This window comes from Ochotona curzoniae, unplaced genomic scaffold (genome assembly GCF_017591425.1).
Source record: "Ochotona curzoniae isolate NIBS_2020 unplaced genomic scaffold, NIBS_Ocur_1.0 contig_1328, whole genome shotgun sequence".
Taxonomy (NCBI): Eukaryota; Metazoa; Chordata; class Mammalia; order Lagomorpha; family Ochotonidae; genus Ochotona; species Ochotona curzoniae.
Window position 1 is genome coordinate 550,042 of NW_024465041.1, and position 24,361 is coordinate 574,402.

A 24,361-nucleotide genomic window follows, 5' to 3' on the forward strand; every position below is an offset into this window, starting at 1 on the left:
TCTGAGAGGAGGGGCCGCATTGTGAACCAGCAAGCTGAGAAGGGAGGTGGGGCCCAACTCGGGCTTTCTAACAATGCTCTCGGAGAAGTCACTTCCTTGGGAACAACCCAGTGACCCCATCCGAGGCCCCATGTCCGAAACACCACAACTGGATTAAGTTCCCAGTGGCTTAGCACCATTCACTTATAACTTTTGTTTTATAATGACTTGAGGAGCCAAATAATATTCAAATCACAGTAGACTCATCATTCAGAGAGCAGAGTACCTATCCAGGTTCCCATGGGCAAAGTTGAAAACCCTGATCACCTCTCAGAATATTCTGTATGCTCTTCATTTCTGCTGATCAGACGCTACGACCCCGTATTTTCTTTTCTCCCTCATTTTTTTTTTGTCTTTGCTTTTGGGTGTTGCAGGAGGCACTTTATAAAGAGATACGTGTTGGTTATTAAACAGGCTAAGAAATCCACTGGGTTAAGCAGCACTGTCAGTGTTCTCATTCAGTCAGATGCGAAACTCCTGCTGCAGCACACCCTGAAGTGCAGCTGAAAGGACTCAAGATGAGTGTGAAATGACAGCGCACTGACATCCTGCAATGACTGATGCCCACCAGGTCCCAACAACCAGTGCTCTAAACTCCAGGGCTCACCGAAGGGTTCCAAGCACAGGTGCGCCTGTTTGGAAAGTTGTCATGCTTGGTGCTGTTACTCTACTGAATGGGAACATCTTTCTAGTGACCAAGTTCACTTCAGGTTACCCAGACCCAAACACATGATCTGTACACACAGAGACCTGCGGAGAGAAGGGGTTACACCTCGGGCAACACCTGAAGACCTGAAGGCAGAGAGCTCTCTCTGGGGCAAAGACATGTTCTAAACGGTTTGTTTTATCGAAGTATAAATTTCTAACCTTGCTATCTATGACACCGATGAGACTTTACTCTTACAGTGCAAAAATACAGAGAGACATAAGTTAGTGTTGGTATTCTTAGTGAAGACTCCGTAATTATTTTAAAATAAAACAAAATGCAAAATGTATTAGCAACTTAATCCTCTGGGTAACAAAATAAGTTTATTTATATATGTATATTTATAGACATGTTAGCTGAATTCTATAGGTAAGGAAAAATAAGTCATAATCCACATTTGTATATATAACATATGTATCTGACTACATATATTATATATAACTTTTACTATACAAACAGATTTATTTCTATATATGCTCACACACATTGATAATATTGGATGCAACTGCTAACAGAAATGAGATGATAAGGCCAAAGTGGTCCAACAGCAACATGTTAGAAAATAAATCCTGAATAACATTTGACCTACTTCTCTGTGGACTGGAAAGTCCCTGCAGAGCAAACAGCTGTACTCATGGTAAGAGGCTCATATAACCAAGAAGACACATTTTTGAAGGCCATCTCTTGATTCTTAAACAGCAAAATGTAGGTAGGAAAACAAACAAACAAACAAGCAAACAAAACCACGATAAAAAGACCACAGCAACAACACAAACGTGTGATCCAAACATCCAAGTTCAACTTCCAGTCTGATCATAAGAACATCTATATTGAAAATATACTATCAAACAATTTTCTGCTAGAGAAAGCAAACATCAGAGCATTTAAGGGTTTCTCTGAGCCACTATCTATCAGTTAAAAAAAAAAGAAACAGCTACCTCTGGAAGCTCCTCTTGCATCTCTGAGTCTGACCCATTTACAAGCAAGACCATAGTCCATCTGCTGAAGCTGCCAGTATGTGTTCAAGACCAAGGAAGGGCAGAATGATGCTTTCCCCATGCCATTCACTTTCCTAAGATCACAGGAGGAAGGTTAAAAAAACTTTAGACTTCTTAAGTAAACATGTTCCTCAGGGTACACCTTGGCTTTTCCAGAAAACGAACCTAAACCCCAATGAACATTTACTCCTTGAAGAAGGATGATCTAGGGCACCCAGGCTGGGATCTGAGACAGGTGGTTCCTAAAGCAGTTGCAGGAAAGGGGTTTTAAGAGGAGCCTCTTTCTGCCAAGAACAGGCAGTCTTTATACATTGCCCTGATGGAAGCTCCTGGTCCCAGAATGTCAGACGGACGTGGTCTTCAGATGCCCAAAGTCTCCACAACCCATCCACTGCCTGGAATGAACTTGATGTCCTATGGTACACGGTTTCCATCCTCTGGGGGAATGAGCTGTTCCTTTCCTGCTTCGTGTCTGAGTTGGTCATTTTCCCCCAGGGGTCCCAGCTGCGTTAACCAGTGCGCATCAGAGAGGAGAGCATTGGGGTCACAACAAATGGAGAAGAATCAGTGCTTTTAGAATCACTCTGAGGAGCTTCTACTTGTCCATTTTAACATTCAGCTTTAACATTCAGTTTCTTACCTCACCTGTTTGGGGATCTTAGGACCTCTACGTGTTCATCATGAACAGTTGCTAAGAGAAGCAATCAATGCAACCTGCTTTGCTTAGAAATATCTTTATTTTATAAAGCCACGGATCATTCTGCAAAGTTCTTTTTTAAAGCACACGTACAAAAAAGATGTTGACAATTGTTAGGGAAAAAAAGCTGAAATGTTTCTTATTAAGTCATAATTACATAAAGATTATATTTATAATATATATATATTTGTATATTTATAATTTAGAGATGAAAATAGAGACTGGCAAAACAAAGGCTGCTGTAGTTAGATCTCCGAGACTTGATCATTTCCTATGAACAGTGTTTCTTGACAGAATGGATTCACAAGGACCATCCCAGTGTCGCGGTAGTCGCCGTTGGCTGGGGAGCGGGGTTCCGAGAGCTGGTCCTGGAGAAAGGCAGGAGATGGGACTGTGTGAGCTCCTGAGGAGGCTTTATTTAAACAAATGCACCTGCGAGCACTTAGGGCATCATCCCCACCGCCAGAACCTAGCAACACATCCCTGTCTGCTGTTCTTCCAGATTTCTACAGCAGCTCCCAGCCAAAGTTTCCTACCCTTAGCCCTACTGACAGAAATGGCACTGCTTTCTTTCCCATGGCTACGGAGGCTAAATACATGACGTGAAGAGCTCTCAGCTTCCTGTTCAGTAAAACTCAGCTCCCTGAGAGTACAAACTTTACCTCTTGCCTGTTTGTCTCACAGACCACTGGGAAACTTCACTTTTCTTGAACACCATACACTCACCAAACACCCTCTTTCCCTATTACCCGTGCTTAGAGGCTAACCAACCCGTCATCTTCAAGGGAGAACTCTCCACTCTCAAAGACCCAGGCCTGCTCAGAATTCTTGTACCCACTTCCTCTAACGCCAGAAGTGCCAGGTTGCACAGATCTGAATCTTTGTGTGATCACACAGCAGGAGAACAATGACCTGGATGGCAGCAGGATGCTCTCAACTACCAAGGGCTGTGAGCATCTTGGGGCTCCTCAGTAGCTAACAGATCCCGATCCAAGCATTAATTTAGGTGGAAACAAGAAAACTCACAGTTCTTTCCAATTCTAAAAAGCTGCTGCAGAGACGTGAGGGCAAACCTATCCATGCCACAGCTGCTTAGGAAAGTCTTCAAGAAGCCACAGTCCTATACAAAATTATTTCTAAACAAAACAAATTGCTTATGAGGCATGCTTCATCTCTATAGATAATGGGGGTGGGAGGTGGGGAGAGATGACTCTGTTGGCAAGGGACAAAAAAATTCCTTCCACGTCTGACATCAGCTTCAGAAGGATGGACATGAGGCCAGGCGCTGTCACTCGGGAAAGTGGCAGTGAGTCGGAGGGGATGTGTCGAGGCTGGGCTGGGCTGGGCTGTACTGGCAAAGGGAATCTGGAGGCTTAGAGGTGGTTACTGTCTTTATTTTCACAAAGGAAGTGTGCATCAAAGGTGAACCATGGAGGTATGCTTCACCGTGTGAAAAAGAGAAAGCTGTTCAGGAAATCATCCAGGCAAAAACGAAGAAGAAAGGAGAAGGCAAGCGAGGAGAAAAGGGGCAGGGGAGAGGAGGAACGGGAAAAGAACGGGAGTGTCCAAGCACCTTTCTGGCATCATAGTTTTGCATACTGATTTGTGTTTCGCTGCTGTCATCAACAGAGCAGGGGAGCAGGACGGAGACACGTGCTTAGACAAAGCATTTGGCAGCTCCAAAGTTGGCAGAGAGAGAAAGGAGATGGTGAGAGCACACCCAAGGGCTCAGAACATTGTAGAACACATCCCAAGACCCTGGGAACACCGTATGGGGGGGATTACAACACTGAGCTCTGCCCGGTTGTCTGCCACTCTGCTCCCAGTTGCCGGCCTTGGCCCTCAACTAGTGTGATCCCAGACACTAAGAATGAATTGAAACATTGCTCTGAATATAGCGGGGTGAGAGCAGTAGACTGCTAGGAGATAAACAGTGATAGAATGCCCTCTGAAGCCAAAATGAGCTTGGTTCAGGAGCACACCTTGTCATCAGAACCTGTGGCTTGCAGTGGCCTGGAGCTCTGTGTCAGAACGTGACATGGATGTACTATACACAGAGCTTTTTCCAGTGTGCCTTTGCAAACAGAATAGGAAATAATTAGGGTTCTGGGTTCACAGTCCATATTCAAGGTGGGGCCAATCCCTTTGCTGACTTCTATGTTACGCTATAGTAGCACTCAGCAACACTTTGTTGCCCTAAGAAGCTTGTCATTCTATCTCTAAGTTATTATTATCATTATTTTTCATTGAGAGGCAGAGATAGAGACAAAGCCGGGAAGGTCTTTACTGGTTAACTATCCGAATCCCTGTAACAGCCCACAGCCTCTGCCTATGCACATATCTGCGGTGCAGCAGGCTTCGGGCTGGGTGACGGAGTGAACAAAATTCATAGTTCAGTCACAGGATGGCCATTATCACGTAGCTGCCACATGTCAGGCACTATTTAGTGCTCTGAGGATAGAGCAGTAAACACAACAGAGTTTATGTTCTAGCGAGAGAGCCAGACCACAGACCAGTCACCAGAAAGACAATGGATACAATATGGTAATGGAACATGCAAAGGAAAACCACGGTGGGAAGGGACAGAGAAGATGGTGGGCTCTAAACAATACAGAGCAGGCAGTGAAGATCTCCCCAAGGCTGATAGAAATCCACAATAAGGCAGCAGAACAGCAGCTCAAGCAGGTTCAAAGTCAACCTAGGGTGGAGTGGCAGTAGGGAGAGGGGCGGGGGGAGGCACAGAGGAGGAGCACTGCTTGTTGGAGGAAAGCCAGAGATTAGTGTGGCTTCAGTCAATGATCAGGGTCTGGGAGGAGGTGAGCAGCTGGGTTTGATGTGCCAGCTGTGGCTGAGGCAGACACGAGGCCCAGCCTGCTGGAGAACAGATGGCAGAGCATGAAGCACTTGGGAGACTTTGCTTTCAGAGGCTATCAAGGCAATCATAGCGTGAGGGAGGAAGGGGGCTCAGGACCAGGGAGCAGCAGAGCCAATGAGAAGAGCTCTTCCTCTAGGGTTTGGGGATAGTGGGATGTAATGGGTGACAGGAAAGTCAGTTCATGTGACACAAGTGGAAACATCAGGTAAGTGTTGGGACTTAGAGGAAGAGGGGAAATCAAGAGATCAATCCTGGGCATGTTGAGTTTGAGTACACTTTGGACACATACAAGAAGTGACGTGGGCCTGAACCTGCAGTTCAGGAGAAGCAGCAAGGCCACAGCCAAAATTCTGGAGTTCATGATGCAAAGACTGCACAGACATCATAAATCTATGGGGAAATGAGAGGCCATGGCAGGACTGAGCCTAGGCCATGAGAGACCACCGGTAGGGAAAGGACAAGAAAGCAATGATAGGGGCTGGGAAGAAACTGCCAAGAGGTAAGGGAGGGCCAGAAGGAGTGGGGCCCCGCTGCCTTTGAAAAAGTTTTAGGGAGGAAATGACTGTCAGAATTGCTGCTAATGCAGTAAGACAAGTCCTTGGGTTGATCAGTGGGCTCAGCAACATGGAAGTCACTGGTTATGTATATGGGGGAAGAGCCAGTCCACACTGTAACATTAGCTCAATAACCACAATGCTAATAAATTCCATGATGAAAAAGCATCACAACAGGGGGACAGAATCTAGTCCAGTAGGTAAGGCAGGCCTCCCAAGGAAGTGACATTTAGATTGGGCCTTGCGTGACAGGCACGGGTCACCGAAATGACTGAAGGGAGTGCTGGGGAGGGACAGAAGACACTACTACAGGAGGGACCAGCTCAGGTACAGATGTGGAGTGAGTGCAGTGTCATTCATTGCTGTGAAGGAGCAGGAAGAAGTTCACTGTGGCTGGAGCTTAACAAATGAGCAGGACTGGAGGCGTTCTCTAAGGCTGGACAACTGGGTTAGTGGTAGGCCTGCCCAGTGGGCCTGTAGAAGGCTGAATTTCAGCTTCAGGGTAAGGGGGAGTGACTGCAGGGTTCTGGGCTTGGGGACAGGGTGGCCGTGTCTATACTGACCCAAATCATCAGGCTGCTGTGGGGTAGATCTATAGGGGGAACGTGAGGATGAACCCCCTGCAGGAACACGTCTTAGTTCCCACTGCCTCCACTCAGATGCCCACCACTCTCCTTATCCATGGCAACTGCATCTTTACTGGTCTATTAATAGTCTGTTCTACCTGCCTTCTCTCCATTCACCCACCCATCACACCACCCTTCTGCTCCCTCCTTGTCCATTCCCAAGTATCATTTTTAGAGGACCTCTCCTGGACATCAGCAATGGGCCTTCTAAAACTAGGTCACCCAAACTCAAAGCTCTCAATGATCCTCTACTGCCCCCACCTAATGCCAAAACCTGTTATGACTGTTCAAGTCTGTGTCTGACTTGCTCCTTTATCTTGCTTTTGTACTCCACCCTGACCTCTGCCCCATCCTCCACATGAGAACAGGAGAAACGAGCTCTGTGATCATCTGTGGCTCCCAGGGGCCAGCTGCAATTCCCAGTGCAGCAGATTCCCTGTTCTCTGTTACACCACACCCAGCACCCTGCCACCTGCTCGCAGATACCTCCTTTGCTGGAGCATCTATTCAAACCCCTCGTCCTCTGTAGTAGATTCCTGGAGGGTCTTTTCCAAACCCTGTCTTCAACTCTTCCTGGGATTCCCCTAATTTACTCTCTTTCTCTGTGAATCTGTGATTTGCTTCTCAATCACATCTCAGAATCTAAGTCTCTTGAGAGCAAGCTGTTATCTTTACAGTTTCCATGAGAATATATATATATATTTGCAAGATCCATTCCTTGCTAAGCATTTGAAGGCTTCTTCCCAGAGAAGAAAAATCCAAGACTTCCCCAAATTTGACATGGGTGGAAAGCACCTGGGTACTACTGCTGAAATAAGATCCTAACTCAGTTGGCTGGGCATGGTGAATGCTGCTGGTCCATGGACCCACACATAGCGGAGCATGGAACTCAGCAAGGAGCAGATGCTCCAGGTTGCCTGTGGGACCTACCTCTTTCTCTGCATCTCCAGGGGGGCGCTGCTTACCTCGGAGGTCTCCAGGGACTGGATCTCCCTCGGTAGCTCCACAGCATGCCTGTTGAAGTAGTCCATGGTGATGGCGTTGTTCCAGTAGCTCAGGTTGTTCTCAGGGTTGGCCGTCTTCTTTTTCTTTCTCAGGCAACATACTGTCATCAGGACGGCTATGGAGAGAGACTGAGTCAGGAGCCAGAAGGATGAGGACAGAGTCAACTCTGCCAGTAATAAATGCCTGACCTCAGGTAGGGCTATGAAGGGCATATATTCAGTCACTTGCCCTATTCAGCATCCATTTGTTCTTTTAACTTAGGTCTATATGTGCTGAGTGTGTGCTCTGAGACATAATCTGTTATAGTGAACCAAAGGCCTAGGCCTCCTTGTTTTTGAGTGCCTATTCTAGCACATACACGGAGGAGTGTGGAGGCAGGGGTCAGGTCAGACAATTTCTGCAAAAGTAAATGAATACATAAGGTAAACTGAGAGAGTGATTCAAAAAAAGGCTCTTCGAAGAAAATGAAGAGGCAAGGAGGGGAGCATGGATGAGGAAACTTTCTATTTTAGAGTCAGCATGAGAAGTTGCCGAGGAGGTGATCTTGAAGTGAAGACTGGAGACTCGAAGTGCAGTCCAAGGGAGTTAGTCATGTGTGGTATGCTCCAAGTGGAAAACACAGAATGTGCAAAGGGCTTAAGATGGAATAATCTCAGCATGCCTGAAGAAGAGAGAAAAAAGCAGTTCCAGGATAGAGTAAGACAGGAGACAAGGCCAGAGCAGTGCTTACAGCTGCACCCAAAGGGCAAGGAACTGGCATATCATCTGGTTCCATCTTTGGGTCCTACAGTCCTGCTCCCTGAGTCTTACCAAGAAAGGCCTTGCTTGCTCAGTGGGTCGGTCACTGAAGTTTTGCTGCATACAACATAAAGCACACCCTGAGCTGCAGTCCTGGGGAAAGCAGAATTCTCCAGAGTTGGGGGCTGGCAGAAAGAAGGGCAGGGCACAGTGGAGCTGACAATGCAAACTCTTGACTTCCACAAAGGACTGGCAGCAGAGGCTTCCAGAACAACTCCACAGGGCAGATCTGAGACTTGGTAAAACAGTTTCTCTGCACATGACACTGTACCTCTCCCCAGCCCAAGCTGGGAACTCTACAGGACTTAGAACTTGGGGCACAATTCTAGGCATATAAGAAATATAACCCTATGGAGTCAAAACTGCTAGGGTCTCCATCTTATAGAGAAAACGGAGGCACAGGAAGGCAAGGTGGTGGACATGTTGAAGAGCAAACCCAGGTAGCGGGACTTCGAAGCCCATGCTCTTAACATCCAGATTTCTTGCTCTGGCTGATACATAAACCTCCCTAAAGCCCTGCATCCCCCAGCACAGATGGCTTCAGCATCTTGGGTTGTGTGGGGACCTGGATGCTCAGTCTCTGAGACCCACGGGGCCCTTGGGAAAGGAGCCTGTCTGGGTTTTATTGATGAATCAGATGTACAGACTTGCTTGGGCATGCTGCAGAAGGGTGAACCAATGACAAGCTGAGATAAGCTCTCAGAAGAAGCCAGTGCATGCGCAATGAGTACATCCTGCTGCAGGTGCACCATCATCAGACCCTCCCAGGATCTGAAAAACAGCAAGCCAGTGGTGGGCAGGGTTATATTTGACACCCTGGCAGTGCCAGCTAACTGCAACACCAGCACCAGAGGGCAGCAGAGAAGCAGTTGTACCTATAGGAATTATGACCAGAATTGTGGTGGATGGATGCTGGTGGTGGGTAACTGCAACTGTACAGGCTGAAAGTTCAGGGGCCTAGCCCTGAGCCCCACGGACTGATGGGATAATTCTGCAGCTTTCTTTCTAGCTGCTAGCCTTGCTGGCATCTCAACCTGAAGGAGACTCTGAACAGGTCAAAATACAAGGTGAATGCCATGTCATGTGGTCCACTTTGATTAAAAAAAAAAAAAAACCCAAAACAAAAATGTCTACCTCACTTACCACTACTCCAGACCCTTCTCAACAAACCTTAAAAAAAACATGCAGCTTTCTGTATGAGCTCAAAAGAATTTCAGAGATTGGTTGGTACAGAGTTTTCCAAATTTTGTGGGTTTCTTCCTACCTTCCCTACGTCCTTTCAAAGCATCTTCTCTTCAAAGGTTGAAGAGAGAAAGGGGGCAAGGAAAAGGATGTTAAAAAAACATGTTCATGAGCCAGAGGTATGGTTTACACATTTTCCTGAGACTATTCATGTCTCCAATCTACTAAACAAACAGGCTCAAAGCTGTTGATGTGATCTTGGCTGTTGCCCGGTGAGTCTGGTGAAAGGATGTGAATCCAAATAATGATCCACTTCTTGCATGATTTGAGTAGGTTCCAAAAGCTTTCTCAGCCTCAGCTTTCTCTGGGAAGCCTGGAGGAATTTAGTGGCAGTTCACACAGTCCCTGGATTACAGCAGATGCCAATGTGTCCCTTCCCCCATGCTACATTTTTATTCTATAAATGGAACAGGAACCCAGGGAGGAGTTCTTCAAAGTCATGCGGCTAGCCAAGGCCTGTGAGAGGTAGCAGAATCCATGTCTTCTGATCTCCACTCTAGCACTCCTACCAGGCACATTACTTCTGCGCAGAGGCCTCTTTTGAAGGTCACACGCAGGTGTCCTGCCTCCTGGGAAGGGCTGCCACTGTTGCAAGAAGGCCTAGGAGCTGGAACAGTGAATTCTATCTATGCTTTCTCCCTAATTTGCTATCAGTGTTCCTGGCCTGTGGGGATTACACCCCGTAGGCTGGCTGTCAGTGCTCCTGGCCTCATGAGGGTCTCCCCAGGAAGTTTCATTTACTGCAAGTCAGCCTGGCTACAGACACAGTGCACCCTGGAGTCAAAAGGCATAGGTTCAAGTCATGACTCTACCTAGTATCACATCTGGCAGGCCACTCCTCTGGAAAATACAGACTTCATAAGACTGCAATGAGAATTAAAGACACAGTGGAATCAAAAATATCAAGCATGGTGTCTGACACAGGATATGCTCCCTTACTTGGACTTCTCATTCTTCCAGCATTCCCAAAACAGAGAACCTAGAAACTAAAGGTGGACCTCAGTGACTGCTGGGTGACTCAAGGCTAGAGCTCCACCTGTGGCTTAGGACTTCCGTTATTTCAGTGGCTGGAACTTTCATAAAAGAAAGCAAAGTACAATACAGAATGATGGTGTCTCTAATCCAATCACTGTGTTTTATAATCTCTTTAACCCACCAGCAACTGAGGATGGAGCTGCTGCTCGTCCTATTTACAGAAGTGGTAACCATAGGTCATGAAAATCACCAACACTAAGCTAAATAACACAGCTGATTGTTCTAGCTTGAACCCAAGTCTCTGAAGTGACTTGTAGGTTGGTGCTTATTGTCCTATATTGTCCTAGACACTGGAAGAAGCATAGAAGAAGTCAGGGTTGTAGAGATGTTTTGTGAAACAACAAAGCCCTGAAAGTACAAATTGTCAGCCAATCCCTTTATCCACATAGCTTAAGAACTTCAACTTGTCTTGTTTTTCTGAAAGCAACAGCCACCCAGACGTCAGACGTGGCAGAAACGTTCTCACGTTTTCAAACAGGTAAGCTTTCTTGGTTTCCCAGGAGTGTCCATGAGAACTCAACAACGGCTCCATAGACATATGCCAAACAGTCATTGATTTTCAGAAGGAGCCTTGGGTATTGCCCTCACATGGCTGGAGGCATGGGCAAGTGGTAGGGCCTGTTGTATGGTTATAAACAGAAATAAGGCCCTCTTAGGCTGCTAAGGAGCCAACCTTCTCAGGCAACAGCTATCTCCAGCTCTCTGGCTGTTTTGATCATGCATTGCAAGCAACAGCAAGATTAACAATAATCACTAAAAGATGACCTTGTCTACAGCAGACAATGGGAAAGACCTTACACAAAGTCTCTGAGCTTACACGTGTTTGAGGCAGGTGTTGATGCATTCTATGAAAAAGCCCCATTCAGATTGCCCAGTGCAGGCCACAAGCAGGTGGAAAGCCCAGCTGTGGTGCCTCTGGATTCAATACCACTTTTGCACCGAGGCCATATTGCCAAGTCATGACTTCCTGTCACAGGGAAATACTTCTGTATTGGTACAGGACACAATTCCTTGACCAGCTCAAGAACTCCCACTGGCTTGGCAGAAATTTTCTTAGAACTGTTTCATAGTTTGAAATCCCCTTGTTCCCCAAAACTCCTTCATGGATGGCAGGCCTATGCTGTCATCTGGGGCTATCCTTGCCTACTTAGGCCCTTTCAAAAACACTTTGCGAATGATTCTCCCGTAATTCTCTTGCAGCCTACCCCTGTTTTAGTGTTTACCTCTTGAGACATCCAAATTAACCTCATGGACACTAGTCCCGATTACAAACAAGAAAACATTGGATCTGTGTTTAAATAGGTTCCATAGTCGATGACTGGCAACAGCTAGAACTGCACATATACAGCTGTATTTGATTCCACAAGCCAAACCTTTCTAAGCACACTAGGCTTCCCCTGAGTGTCCACGCAAGTTAAAATCAGACAAGTGGGAGAGGACAGGGATTCACGACATATTTCGGCTTGGCTCCTTTGTTTTATATACAGGAAACCATAAACCAGCAAAGGGAAGGCAGTGGTGCCAGCGTGAGGGGTGAGCTAGAGCTGGGGACAGTCATTTCCTTCTCTTGGAGATCAAGAAAACAGGCACGGGAGACTTGAAGATGTGGAAGTAAACCAGGCATGACCCAATGCAAAGGCTACATACAGTAAGCCAGTTGGAAGGCTCAGTGACTGACTTCCCAGCCAGCCAGATAGGACTAGCGCATAGAACAGGGGTGGCAGCATCTGGCCCAAGCACCAAGGCAGCCACAAGTATGGTTGGAATTCAACAACTTTTAACTGGTTGATTTCCAATTGTTAATTTTGTATTGTCCACGAACGATGTTACAAATGTCCAAAATGGCATAAAGATTTTCCCCCTGCAGTGCTGAGAGACACAGAAGAGCTGTCTCTGTGTTTCTCCTTTGTCTTCCTTATGTTGGTCCATTAGCCCTAGGGAGACAAGTCACACCCTCTTTCTGGCTCCAATATCTTTAACTTGCTTCATTGGCTAGAGTTGTTCTGACCTGTTTTTTTTTTTTTTTTTGGTCTACAAGTATTAAAAAATCAGGGATGGCCTGTAGGCAAAAAGGTAAAGAGAAGACTCACTGAACAGTTGCCATGACCAACAATCACCGGGCACATTATCTCTTTGAGTGCTGTACTAACGCTTCAGTGTCTGGGAGAAAGCAAGGCTGTTCCGCAGCAGGGTGCACGGGGACGAGAGCGTTGGGATAACGGAGAGGTGTCGTCCTGCTTCTGCCAGGCTCAACTCAGATTGGTTATAAAGAACATCTATATAATTGCATCAACTTATAACTGACACCAGTTTCCCGATGTCAGCTTCCAGAAAGCCCCAGGGCCTCACACTGGGGCTGGGTGAAGACATTCTCAAGAATGCCAAGTGACACAGAGGCAGGAAAGCCTGCGAAAATTCAAAGCCTGTTTCAAGGTGAGCCCAGCGAGGAGTCAGTAAACTCCATGCGTCCTGATGGTGGCAGCAGAGACAAGCTCAGCAGTCACAAGCTCCTTGCTCTACTCAAGCTGCCTGGAACAATCTTTATTTTTAGCACCTTTAAAAAAAAAAACAGTGTCTGGCAGGGCTCAGCAGTTACCCTTCTAGCCACTAGGTGGAGCTCATGGTCTATTTGCCTTCTCAGGCAAGCTGACGCAGAGCCAGGGCCAATGCTGGTCTCCCTGGCAGAGGGGTCTCATGGTTGCTATCAACTCGGTGCCTGGAAAATCTGGGAAACTACCAAAGGGTGAGGTGCTTTAATCTCTGGGGCTTTAGGATAAACGGAACCAGCAGGAAGATCAGAAACTCTGGGCACAGGAGAAGTTCATTTACCCAATGGTCAGATGAGGCTGGACAGTACAAAGAGCTAAAAATAAGAGGACAGACGTTGAAAGAACACATGTTTCTACCAGTGTCCATCTCACCATGATCTTTGCAAGGCTAATGGTAGTCCAAAAGACTTAGGGGTCATGATCAAGGACATGTGATTAATACGGAGATAGCCATGGCAGAGGTTGGGGCCTTGCTCAGTGCAAGTTTATGTAAGCTTCTTAGGCAGGAGATGGAATGATGGGACAGATGCCGATGGTGTCACAGGGGCTATAAGAGTTCTATGTTCCTCGGAAAGCAGTGTGCTTTATCCTCAGCACCTGAAGACACATTCCAACACGCTAGCAGCACTCCTTGGTGCAGGTTCCTGACTCAATTGACAATTTCACACATGGCTTAGGCAGTCCACGGGTTTCCCAGCTTTGTAGCAAGACCCAATCTGATTTCAAATCCTAGTATCTAGCAGAAGGGCTGTGTAAAGTCAAAACCATATTAGAATGGCAAAAATCGGGGCCTGGCGCAGTGGCGCAAGTGGTTGGGGTCCTCGCCTTGCACGCCCGGGATCCCATATGGGCGCCGGTTCTAATCCCGGCAGCCCCGCTTCCCTTCCAGCTCCCTGCCTGTGGCCCGGGAAAGCAGTTGAGGACAGCCCAAGGCTTTGGGACCCTGCACCCGCGTGGGAGACCCGGAAGAGGCTCCTGGCTTCGGATAGGCATAGCATCGGCCGTTGCGCTCACTTGGGGAGTGAATCATCGGACGGAAGATCTTCCTCTCTGTCTCTCCTCTCTATATATCTGCCTTTCCAATAAAAAAAATAATAATAAAAATAAATCTTAAAAAAAAAAAGAATGGCAAAAATCCCACTAAGTGTGGTCTTTGGGGGTATAGGGTAGGCTTGCCCTACAGTCACCCATCCCACATGAAGAGCAGGTGCTGAAAGTTGGAGAGAGAGCTACACAACTCTGATTCCCCAGTTACTGACATGTTGCCTCACACACATTGTTAACTCATCATGAGGAAATACTCATCATGAGTTCTTTCTGCCACGGCCAGGCATAAGAAAGAACGCTGCCTTAGGCATTCCTGTGTGGAGAGCAGGTGTGGAGGTGGGTAGCAGGGGTGAGCAGACCCCAGGGCAGTGCACCCTGCTGAGGACCACTTGAAGGGTCTGGGATGAACAATTTAGACAGAAAGAAATCTTCGCAAATCACTTGAGATGCTTCAGGGGTTATGCAACTGTGTTGTGTGCTGTCCGAAAGTTACAAAGAAGAAATTGCAAGCAAACAAATTCCAGGTTTGAAAGAGAGCTGGAGCAACTTGAGATAAAGGGAGAATGGGCTGTCCAAGGAGTCAGAAGAGGGTTTGGTTCGAGAGTAGCTCGATGTTAATTATCTATGGTGGAGGTGAGTACAGTGAGCATTCTGAAAGGTTAGGAAAAAAAATCAAGAATTAAAGACAAGCAAAAAGGGCAGACTAACGGAAGCCTGATTGTCAGGCTCCTTACAAGAGACATCAGGGGAATAGCTCATGACGTTTTCATTCATAAAGAAAAAGGAAGCAGCGAGGAGACCCTGCGGGGGCAAAATCCATTGTGGAAGTCCCCTGCATCAATTGGCACCAACTATAAACAACCAGAATGGGGGCAGAGGTTGTGAGTCAGGGTGAGCACAGCTATAATTCACAGGAACTTTCAAGCCTTAATTTAACTGCAACAGTATTTATGCCAAGGCTAAGAGGACTTTCCACCAGGTGAAAGCAGATCTTCTTTCTTGGGGGAAAGAGAGGAAGGAAATTTGAAGGACAGGAGAGAAAAGAGAAGAGAGATGGAGACAGGAGAGCGAGCGAGGGCTTTCCCAGCCAGCGGCTGCAGCTCTGGGAGCAGCAACCTTCCCCTGTGGTGTCCTGGAGCTGTACAGGCAGTGAAGGCAGCTCATGTGGCAAATGTGCAGAGCGCCCTCTTAGCTCCCACCCAGCCCTGCTTGTCTGATCCCAGGGCAGCCAGGTCACCGCTCCAGCTTCCTGGTTCCCTCTGCTAACGTGCAGGGTGGGATCAGACTTTGGGAGCAGTGGATGTGAGGCTTCTGTCCTGCTGACCTTGTTTCCTGGATGAGCTATGTGATGGCTGCTTAACTCGGTAGACAATTCTGAGGGTGAGTAACCTTGCTGTTGTTGAGGCAGGTGGGTAGGGAGGGGCATGGGAGGAAGCACGGCACTTACAGCAGGAAGAGATGGGTACACTGATGGCAAGGATCACCCAGGCGATGTCCATCTTGCTCAGGCAGATGGTGGCTCTGTGCTGGGGCTTGTCCCCTTCAGCCACATGTGAGATGTTCCCTGCGGTTCCAGGCTTCCAGGTTCCGGCAGGGACCAGGCGGTTGAGGAAGTTCCCTGTGGCTGTGGACAACACTGTGGAGAAAGGATGGGATCCCCTGTTGGCCATGGTGGGGGTGACTGTAGTTTCCTTCTCAACTCGAGAGACAGTGCCTTCTGGCATGCCAGGAGGCCGGACTGGTGCCTGTGGGGTTGTGGTGGATGTTCCCTGAGGAATCCCCTGGAAAGGGGCTGAGACACTGGCATGAAAGGCAGCCTGGGTGGGTCCTGTGGTGGCTGTGAAGACCCCAGAGCTGGCAGGCAGTGATCTGCTGATGCCAGGGGTGACAGCAAGCCAAGATTCACTGCGGCTGGGGCCATCCTGCAGGTCACCACGGGGAGACTTTGAAGGCACTGGGGCAGGCTGTGGACGGGTCGGGGCACCTGAGGCTGCTGTGGTGTCCGGCTCTACTCCTTGGCCAGTGAAAGTGGAACCACCACCCTGGTCTGCCCTGTTGAGGCCTAGCTTGTCCTCTGCTGGCATCAGAGGGTGGGTGGCTGGGGGCCAGAAAGTACTGCTGGGTGCTGTGGTTGCAACCACTGTCTGGGACTGTGGTGAAGAGGAATAGTCTCGGAGCGGGGGTCTGGGGGTTAGGGAAGAGGTGTCTGATTCCACAGATCCTGTGAAGTTGCCTTTGTAGATCTGGAAGATCTTCCCCAGGGGGCGCTTCTGTCCCAGGTGTGTGGAACTCTGATTTTGTCTCCGCTGGCCTTCCTTCCTCCCAGAGTGGCTGCCAGGTGCAGGAGGAACAGGGCGTGATGAGCTACCAGCCCCCTTTCGGGAAGAGCCGGGGGGCCTAGGAGGCCTACGGGTGGTGGCCCGAGGGTGCACTGTGCTCAGGTGGCTGGGGGCTTGTTCTGATGGCTTTGTTGGCAGGACGGTGGGGTCAGCATTCGCTGGGGGGTGACCCTCTGTGAGGGCGGATGTGCTTGCCATGGCAGCTGGCAGGTGTCCCGTAGAGAGGGGGCCTTCAGAATGGGGTGTGGTTGCTGTCGCCACGATGACAGAGACTGTGTTTGCTGAAGGGTGCCCGTCTGCAGGGACCATCGTTGATGTTGTGGGAGCTGCAGCCTGAGAGGAGGGTCCATTGGGATGGGATGTCAGCGTCGTCACGGAAGGGTGTCTAGTAGAGTTGTGCAGCGTTGTCAGCATGGTGCCTGAGGAGAGGACCTCAAGAGGTTCCCTGGGAGACGGTTCCTGGACAGCAAATACCAGTGCTTCGGTCAGTGCCAAGATCAGGAGGAAGCCTTAGGAGGGAGACAGAGAAAAGAGGTAAAACACCTGGGAGGAGCTTGCCGGTGGGTCCTTCCTCACCATGACCTTGGACAGCTCTGTACACTCAGGGAAGATGCCAGGAGCACTCCTGAGACCCAGGCTGTTGGAAATGGGTCAAACCCATTGGGTGGTTATCAGTCAGATTTGTACCACATGAACCAGTTTAGCCAAAGTGGCTAGTCTCATCCTGCCACAAATGTCCTTTACCCAAGGGTAGCTTTTCGGAATATACTATGATTGGTTGAGGCTTACACATTTCTCTTCTGCAGCAAGATAGTGACCAAGACCAGCTTGGCCTCACACTCTGTGTGAGCCACTCAGATTGGAACGTGGAAGAGCCGGGAGAGCTTCTGCGCCCTTTCCCAACCCTCCATTTAAAACCGGACAACATGACAAATGGACAGATCTCTATTCAGGTCCACTCACAGAACGATCTACACAAAAATAATTGGGCAGTCTCTGGCCCTGGGAGAGTTTGCCCTAGTTCATAAATAATCCCAAAATTAGTATGTTTCAATGGAATAGGAGAGTGATAGGCCAGAGGGGGCACACGTTCTGAGCAGGGTGATCACATTAGGTGCCCACAAAGCATTTGATAGAGTTTTGGAAGAGAGGACTGATTCTTCAAGTACCTAATGATATTTCATTTTGTTATTATTATTAGTATTAGCCACTTTTCCTATAGCACTCATGTGGCTGAACACTTCAGGAAAAAAACTCCATTGGTGATTTTTTGGACCCACTTTGAGCAGCAAGAGAGCTTCTCAATGTTAAAAACCAAGGCTGTTGCATGTCAGGCAATGTGTAGACTCCCAGTTGAATAAGTTAAAACTATTTCTAAACATGTGTGGGTTTTATTAATCAAACTAGTATCCAATATTTTAAAATAGTACCTCATGTAAACAGGAGACAAAGGATCTACTCAAGATTATAACTACATAATGGACTGTCACAGCACAGGGCTTAGCAACTGCCAGTTTCAACTGTTGCATATTAGGCAGTCTTTCAAGACTTGACGTGGACATGTCAACTGCTCCTTGTTCACAGTAGCCATCTTTCCTTCAGCTCCCACTCACCCCGTAGACTGGGTAGACATCTGTATCAACGTGCTAACTCCTTTAGAACCTTTCTTCCCACCTTGAGGTTTCAGAATGAAAAACAGCTGAAGTAGGGACTCCGTGCTGTGATTTGCAGGTGTGTGGTAGAGAGAGGTAGGAGTACTTGCAGACTTTTAGCAAGCAAGAAAAGGGAGAGGACTCCTGGTACGCTCCCGACATAAAGCCCAGGACATTGGCGCAGTGTGCAGTGTGTCCCTGGAGTGCAGGCTATAATGACTGCTCTTGTTATTATTCACTCCTTTCCCTGTGGAGCACACCTGGCTGAACTCTGGTGTTGCCTAATCTTTTGGAGTAGGAGGAGCCCTTCTGAGTGCTGGAAGTAGAAAACCTGGAATTTCCATGACAGTCAAAGTGTAGACTTTAGAGAGAAAATGCTTAAAGACAAAAATCTGCTCATTAAGAAATATTTCTAAGTACGTATCACCCTCATCCTGTCCTTCTTTGTCACTGGGTGCTGGAGGCAGAGGAATTTTGGATTGACCAGAGGCTGTGCTGCACTGCCCACCACCCCAAGGCCCCTGGGGCAGGTCAATGATTTGCACTAAACAACCTCTTGATCTAGACCATACACCAATGATGCACTCCACACCCTAAAACAAGGCTCACTTTAATCCTCACAACACCTTGGACAGGACTAAACCAAGGCATTGGTTCAGTAAGAGTGTTGCTAAGGACTGAATTTTGTCCACCCTCTGCAAAATTCCTATGTTAAAGTTCCCCTGGGCAAGGCTGCTCCTTGATGCTCGGAATTCTCTTGCTGAATTAGAGGATCTTGGGTCCAGGAGCTGTTACGTTGGACTTCTTCCTAGTCAGTTAGGTTTGAGGGTCAAGGACTCCTGGAGTGGAATACCAAATGTATCCCATATAGTCAGAGATCAGAGGCTGCGGAAAGCAGTGTCAAGGTTGGTGCAAAGCTTTAGTGGATACCTTCCTTGACACAGTGGCCACCCTGGTCTCCAGTGGAACTCGTGTGGGATCAAGCTAAGAAAGAAAACCTGCCCCTGCCCTGACTTGCTTTCTCAGTCAGAGCAGGGAGCCTATGGTTGGAGTCCTTGCTCAAGACTGACAGTGTTAACTTGTTCCTGCTGTTTTGTTTTCTTTGCTAGGATCCCCTGAAGTCATTTTCTTCTTAAGGAGAACTTTAAAATCGCCTTTCAGCCTCTTCTTTACTTTGGAGTAAACCTTGATACATTAAATGAGTACTACCAAGGGTGTTCACCCCGAATATGATGTTTAGATTTTTCAGTGAGAGTTGCCCTGGCATTCATCTAATCCAATCTCCTCATTTCAAACATGAGGCAACAGAAGAAGGGGCGTGAGTGTCCAAGAATGCACAGCCTTGACCACAGTCATTATTTCAAGGCAATTTCTTTTCTATCATAAAAATCACTATGATGTAGCATGGCCCAAACACCGTCTCTGCCACCTTCAATATGAAAATCAAACAAGTTTACCTTTCCTCTCTGGCAGTAAAGGTTAACAAGGAAATGTGATGCATGCTGTCATAACAAAAGTGCAAGGCCTTCAATCCAGGCCACCCCCAACATGCAAATTTTCATTCAGGCACTTTTGTGCTGGCTTGTATATTCCCCTCCCCACAATTGTATCCACACGATATTGCATCTTTGCATATCATTTGCACAGATTTACATAATGGACTCTGGCAACTCTAATTCTAAACATGTAAAACCAACACCTAGCTTGATGTGTTCAAAGCAGGTAAGCAATTTTTACAACTTGACCGAATCAGGATGGGGGTGGGTTAAGGTTAGCACATTTCTGGGTGCCTGCTGTCACCGTAGCCTCCTACAGGGAATTCCAATGCACACATGATCTCAGGACCTCAGAGAAGGAAAGCCACTCTCCCGACAGTGTGTTTACTTGGCTGCCCATAGTCCAGACAGAGCATGACATTCGCATCTGGCAAAAGCAAGGCAAGGACTTGGTGAAGAAACAAATGGCTAACACTGTATATGCCTTGTACTTACTGCATACTACATGCCACATGAAGGGTTACACCTGAGCTGCCTCTCACTATATTAGCTCTCCTAGCCAGAGAGACAAGGGCTGCAGCCTATAGCCACAGAGCTGGGAGTGATAAACTGGGTTTCAACTCTGACACTTTGGCTCCAGGGTCCATACTCTCACCCACTTGGACCGTTCCTTTTGGCTCTGCCTACCTCCCAAGGACACTCTTCACACTGAAAAACAATGACCCACAATCTTTTGGAATTGATTTTTTATGCTGTTGTCTCATTTGTTTTCTTCTATCTGTATTCTGGGGCTGTATGTAATACATTAGCTAAAAATAACAATTTTAACAATGGAGTTTATTTTACATGTAGAGGGGAACACAATAAAAGGACTGGAAACTCCTGCTTTAATTATTTTTTCCAAATCCTGGCATCTTTTGCATACCATTATACATATTAAGTTTTCTAAGACTGCATACATTCTAGATTGTATATATATATTTTTTGTTGCACAGATAATTCATACAAATTCTCATGTTCCTTATTAATCTTAAACATATTACAAAAGACTTTCCCCCCTTTAAACTAGGTTTCCATGGCAAGAAAATCACAAAAGCGAACCCTAACAGTCTAGAAGTCTTCCTTGTTACCCTAACACCACGCGTAACAGCATGTTGGGCATGGTGATTTTAAATTGGATCAACTAGTTCTCTACCAGGAGGCAGAGTCCATTTCTCATTCCCTGAGCCAAGATGTGCCTTTGTAAACTCTTGATGATCAGAAGGCATATGGGACATCACGTATATTCTAAGAACAAAGTAGAAAAGGTCACAAAACTTCCAACTCTATCCAAGCCTGTAACATGTGACAGGGTCATCCAACGGGTCCCCAGTATCCCAGCCTCAGCCAAGCCAGACACAACTAAAGCAGCAAAAGATGACTCAGATCTCTGCAACTGGACAACAGAAACCCAAGTAAAAATGGTCTAGTTGAGTCCAGTCAACCCTAGATGCATGATCTGTTCTTGGTGATTATTTTCTTTTCTGGCTTTTTCTTTCTTTTTTTTTTTTAAGCATCAACAGATAACAGGAATACATTAGCACAATGGTTTGAAATACAGACTGGTTTACGTGCTGACAACTTGTGCTCCAAAGTGGTGGAGTGGAGAGGTGGGGCCTGATGAAACCAAGCCCCTACATAATGATTTGAATGTAGATGCTATATACCACCAGGCCCTAGGCTTTCAGCCTCCCTCTTTTAGCTTAAACTTTCCTTGTCCAACATTTATGATTGCAAAATAACTCCTTACTATAATTATGCCATTGAATTGAGATCCCTGATCACCAGATTTAGGTTACTAATTTCCCCTATGACAACATCTTGATGCTTGGTATTCCAGGAACATCAGTCTTTTATTAAAGGTAGCTATGACCAGCATGAAGCCTCTAGACTGAGGGACTCCTTTTTGCCATCATCAACATTTCCTAAAGGCCATGATATTGCTGATCAATCAAAGAACCCTGAGCACTGCAGACTAACCAGGATTCATGGGCATGAGCTAAACACACATCTCTTGTCCCCAACTTCAAACTGTAGGAACCTTAGCTCCTAACCCCACAGGGAGCCCAGGGAATTAAGTGATAGCTGCCTAGTTTCTTGTGCTGTGCTTTGATACAAATATTTGCCTCCTTCTGCCACGTTATCCCAGTGATTGGCTTGTTGAGCATCAGGTAAGCAGACCCAGTTTGGAATTCTAATAGCACCTCCTTCAACCAGTTTTAAAGGTGTTCTATATCATCAATTAGAGTATATGCCATTACCACGGGAGTGGGTTCATGATTTCAGAAGTGAAGTTCCTTTTAAAAGGACAAACTTGAGCCCAGCGCGGTGGCGCAAGTGGTTAAGGTCCTCGCCTTGCACGCCCGGGATCCCATATGGGCGCCGGTTCTATCCCGGCAGCCCCGCTTCCCATCCAGCTCCCTGCCTGTGGCCCGGGAAAGCAGTCGAGGATGGCCCAAAGCTTTGGGACCCTGCACCCGCGTGGGAGACCCGGAAGAGGCTCCTGGCTTCGGATGGCATAGCATCGGCCGTTGCGCTCACTTGGGGAGTGAATCATCGGACGGAAGATCTTCCTCTCTGTCTCTCCTCTCTGTATATCTGCCTTTCCAATAAAAAAAAATAATAATAAAAATAAATCTTTAAAAAAAAAAAAAGGACAAGCTTGCCCTTTCCCCCTCTTTGCTGCCTTTTCTCTCTCTCCTTCTCTGTCACACCCTTGTTCTATGGGATGATATAGCACAAAGTCCCTCACCAGATTCCAGCCACTTGATCTTGTAATTCCCAGTCCCTGGAACCGTGAGGAAATAATTTCCAGTTCTTTATAAATTATGAATTGCCTGGGTTATGATATTTTGTTAGAGCAATACTCAAAGATTAAGACAATCGGGGAATTCAGCTCTATACTTGGTTTTAACAATGAATCACAATCTACAGCATGCCCAAGTCTGCTTTATGCGATCTCTTCTCCACACACAACCTTGGCTGGATGCGGGATTTTCTAGTTCCAAATGATATCATTTTGTTATCTAACTCCACTTCACAGATGAAAAGGCCAAGGTCCAAGAAAGTGAAATGACTTACTGTGGCCGTAAAAGCTACACATGGTTAGGTTTGGGGCAAGAGACTCAGGACAACTCAGTGCCTGGTCAATCCCACTAATATTCTAGACACGGTGTTTTTTATATATTCACTATGGTTTGAGTACTTAGTGTAGTCTTTCCTTGGAACTTCAATAATTTCATGTATTTGAAGATCAAATATAAACTCATCATTCATGGGAGCATGGCTTCTCTTATTCAGAAATAAATATGCATCACTGCATGTGACCTTGGGGGTGTGTGTGTGTGTGTGTGTGTGTGTGCGCGCGCGTGTGTGGAACCAAGGAGTTTTCATGTAAATTTTTGCTGTTTCCTTCTCTACACTAAGTCACATTACAAATATTTCCTTCTTCTGTTGGAAATATACCTTTGATGACAGGGCAGAAAGATAAAAAACTCTGCTCAACACTAACTTAATGGGGTACCATTATGTTATGGGTTCCAGAAGAGTTCCGAAGTCCATGACTCTGTTGGGAATTGTTTCCTGGAAGACGAAGACTGGAAGTCAAGCAATAAAGTTATGGGAGACAGAGCCTGTGTACTTAACACACCCACGACCTTTGTCCAACACAAATGCACCTTCAACTGTGGGCCCGGGAGTCTGACAGTTCACAGCTTCATAGCTAAAACACATACGTGCGCACATTAGCTTACAAAACAAGGGACGCTTCAAAAAGCCCAAGGAAGAAGTACATTCTCTTTTAATTCTTTCCTGAATTATAAATGCCCTCAAATATGGATGTGCAAGCATCCCCTTACGCCTCCACACACATAGCTGTTCCTGGAAACAAGATACAGGAAAGACTGACCAATATGTACCCCAAATCCCTTCTCAACTTCTATGATGACATAGAATTTAAACATTTTTGATATTAAAAACGTCATGGCTGTACCAGGATTTAAGCTGAAGTTTCTGATTCTGTCAAAGAGAACCTGGAGCTTGGGAAATTTTTGATTCTGGAAAATGGTCTATATGTGCAGACGAATGCTTGATGAAGAGTAATGTAACGATTATGATGAACACAATAAAAGCCCCAATCTTTCCCCCAAACGCAGTGACACCGAGGCAACTATTCTGCCCCTTGTCTTCAGTTTCAGTTTTTCTGTCTTTTGATTCAGCCTGAGGTTTTTTTTTTTTTTTTTTCCGCTTGTAGCTTGTTTTGGAAGTCTTCTCCAGACTTGAAGACTTTGTTGGGAATCTTCTTGAGTGCCTGTAATCTTGGCACTTGTCGCTTTTCCAGCTTGTATATCCTTACTGGGGATATACAGTTACCAGAGCTGCCAGGGCCAGAATTGTGTCTGGTTCAATGTTATGTCCCCCCATATCTGGTACAGTACCTATGTTACAACAAATAGTTACTGAACAATAGGAAACCCACTAGCCAGTGATGGAAGCTTACATTTTCCAGAAACGATCAACACAAGAACATTGTTTTTTTTAAAAAATAATTTCTTAAAGAGATTTGTTTATTTATTTATTGAAAGAGTAGATTCACAAAGACAAAGAAAAACAGAGAAAAAGATATTTTGTCTACTGGTTTACTCCTCAAATGGCATAATGTCGAA

The 24,361-nt window shown here is 46.6% G+C and overlaps 1 protein-coding gene across 1 annotated transcript; it reads right to left on the minus strand.

The window, feature by feature from the left end:
* Positions 1 to 2,685: 2,685 nt before the first annotated feature.
* On the minus strand, positions 2,686 to 23,680 carry TMEM108 (transmembrane protein 108). The gene is made up of 4 exons (XM_040966142.1): positions 23,605 to 23,680; positions 15,619 to 17,019; positions 7,461 to 7,615; positions 2,686 to 2,808 (listed from the first exon to the last, which is right to left on the minus strand). The coding sequence occupies exons 1-4, from the start codon at positions 23,678 to 23,680 to the stop codon at positions 2,686 to 2,688; spliced, it is 1,755 nt and encodes a 584-aa protein (XP_040822076.1).
* Between the last annotated feature and the right edge of the window lie 681 nt (positions 23,681 to 24,361).

Coding starts and splice junctions, on each gene's coding strand:
- TMEM108 (XM_040966142.1), bottom strand. CDS start 23,680: ATGACGTTTTTAATATCAAAAATGTTTAAATTCTATGTCATCATAGAA. Junction 7,616..15,618: donor TGTACCCATCTCTTCCTGCT/GTAAGTGCCGTG, acceptor CTCTCTCCATAG/CCGTCCTGATGACAGTATGT. Junction 2,809..7,460: donor AGTCCCTGGAGACCTCCGAG/GTAAGCAGCGCC, acceptor GCCTTTCTCCAG/GACCAGCTCTCGGAACCCCG.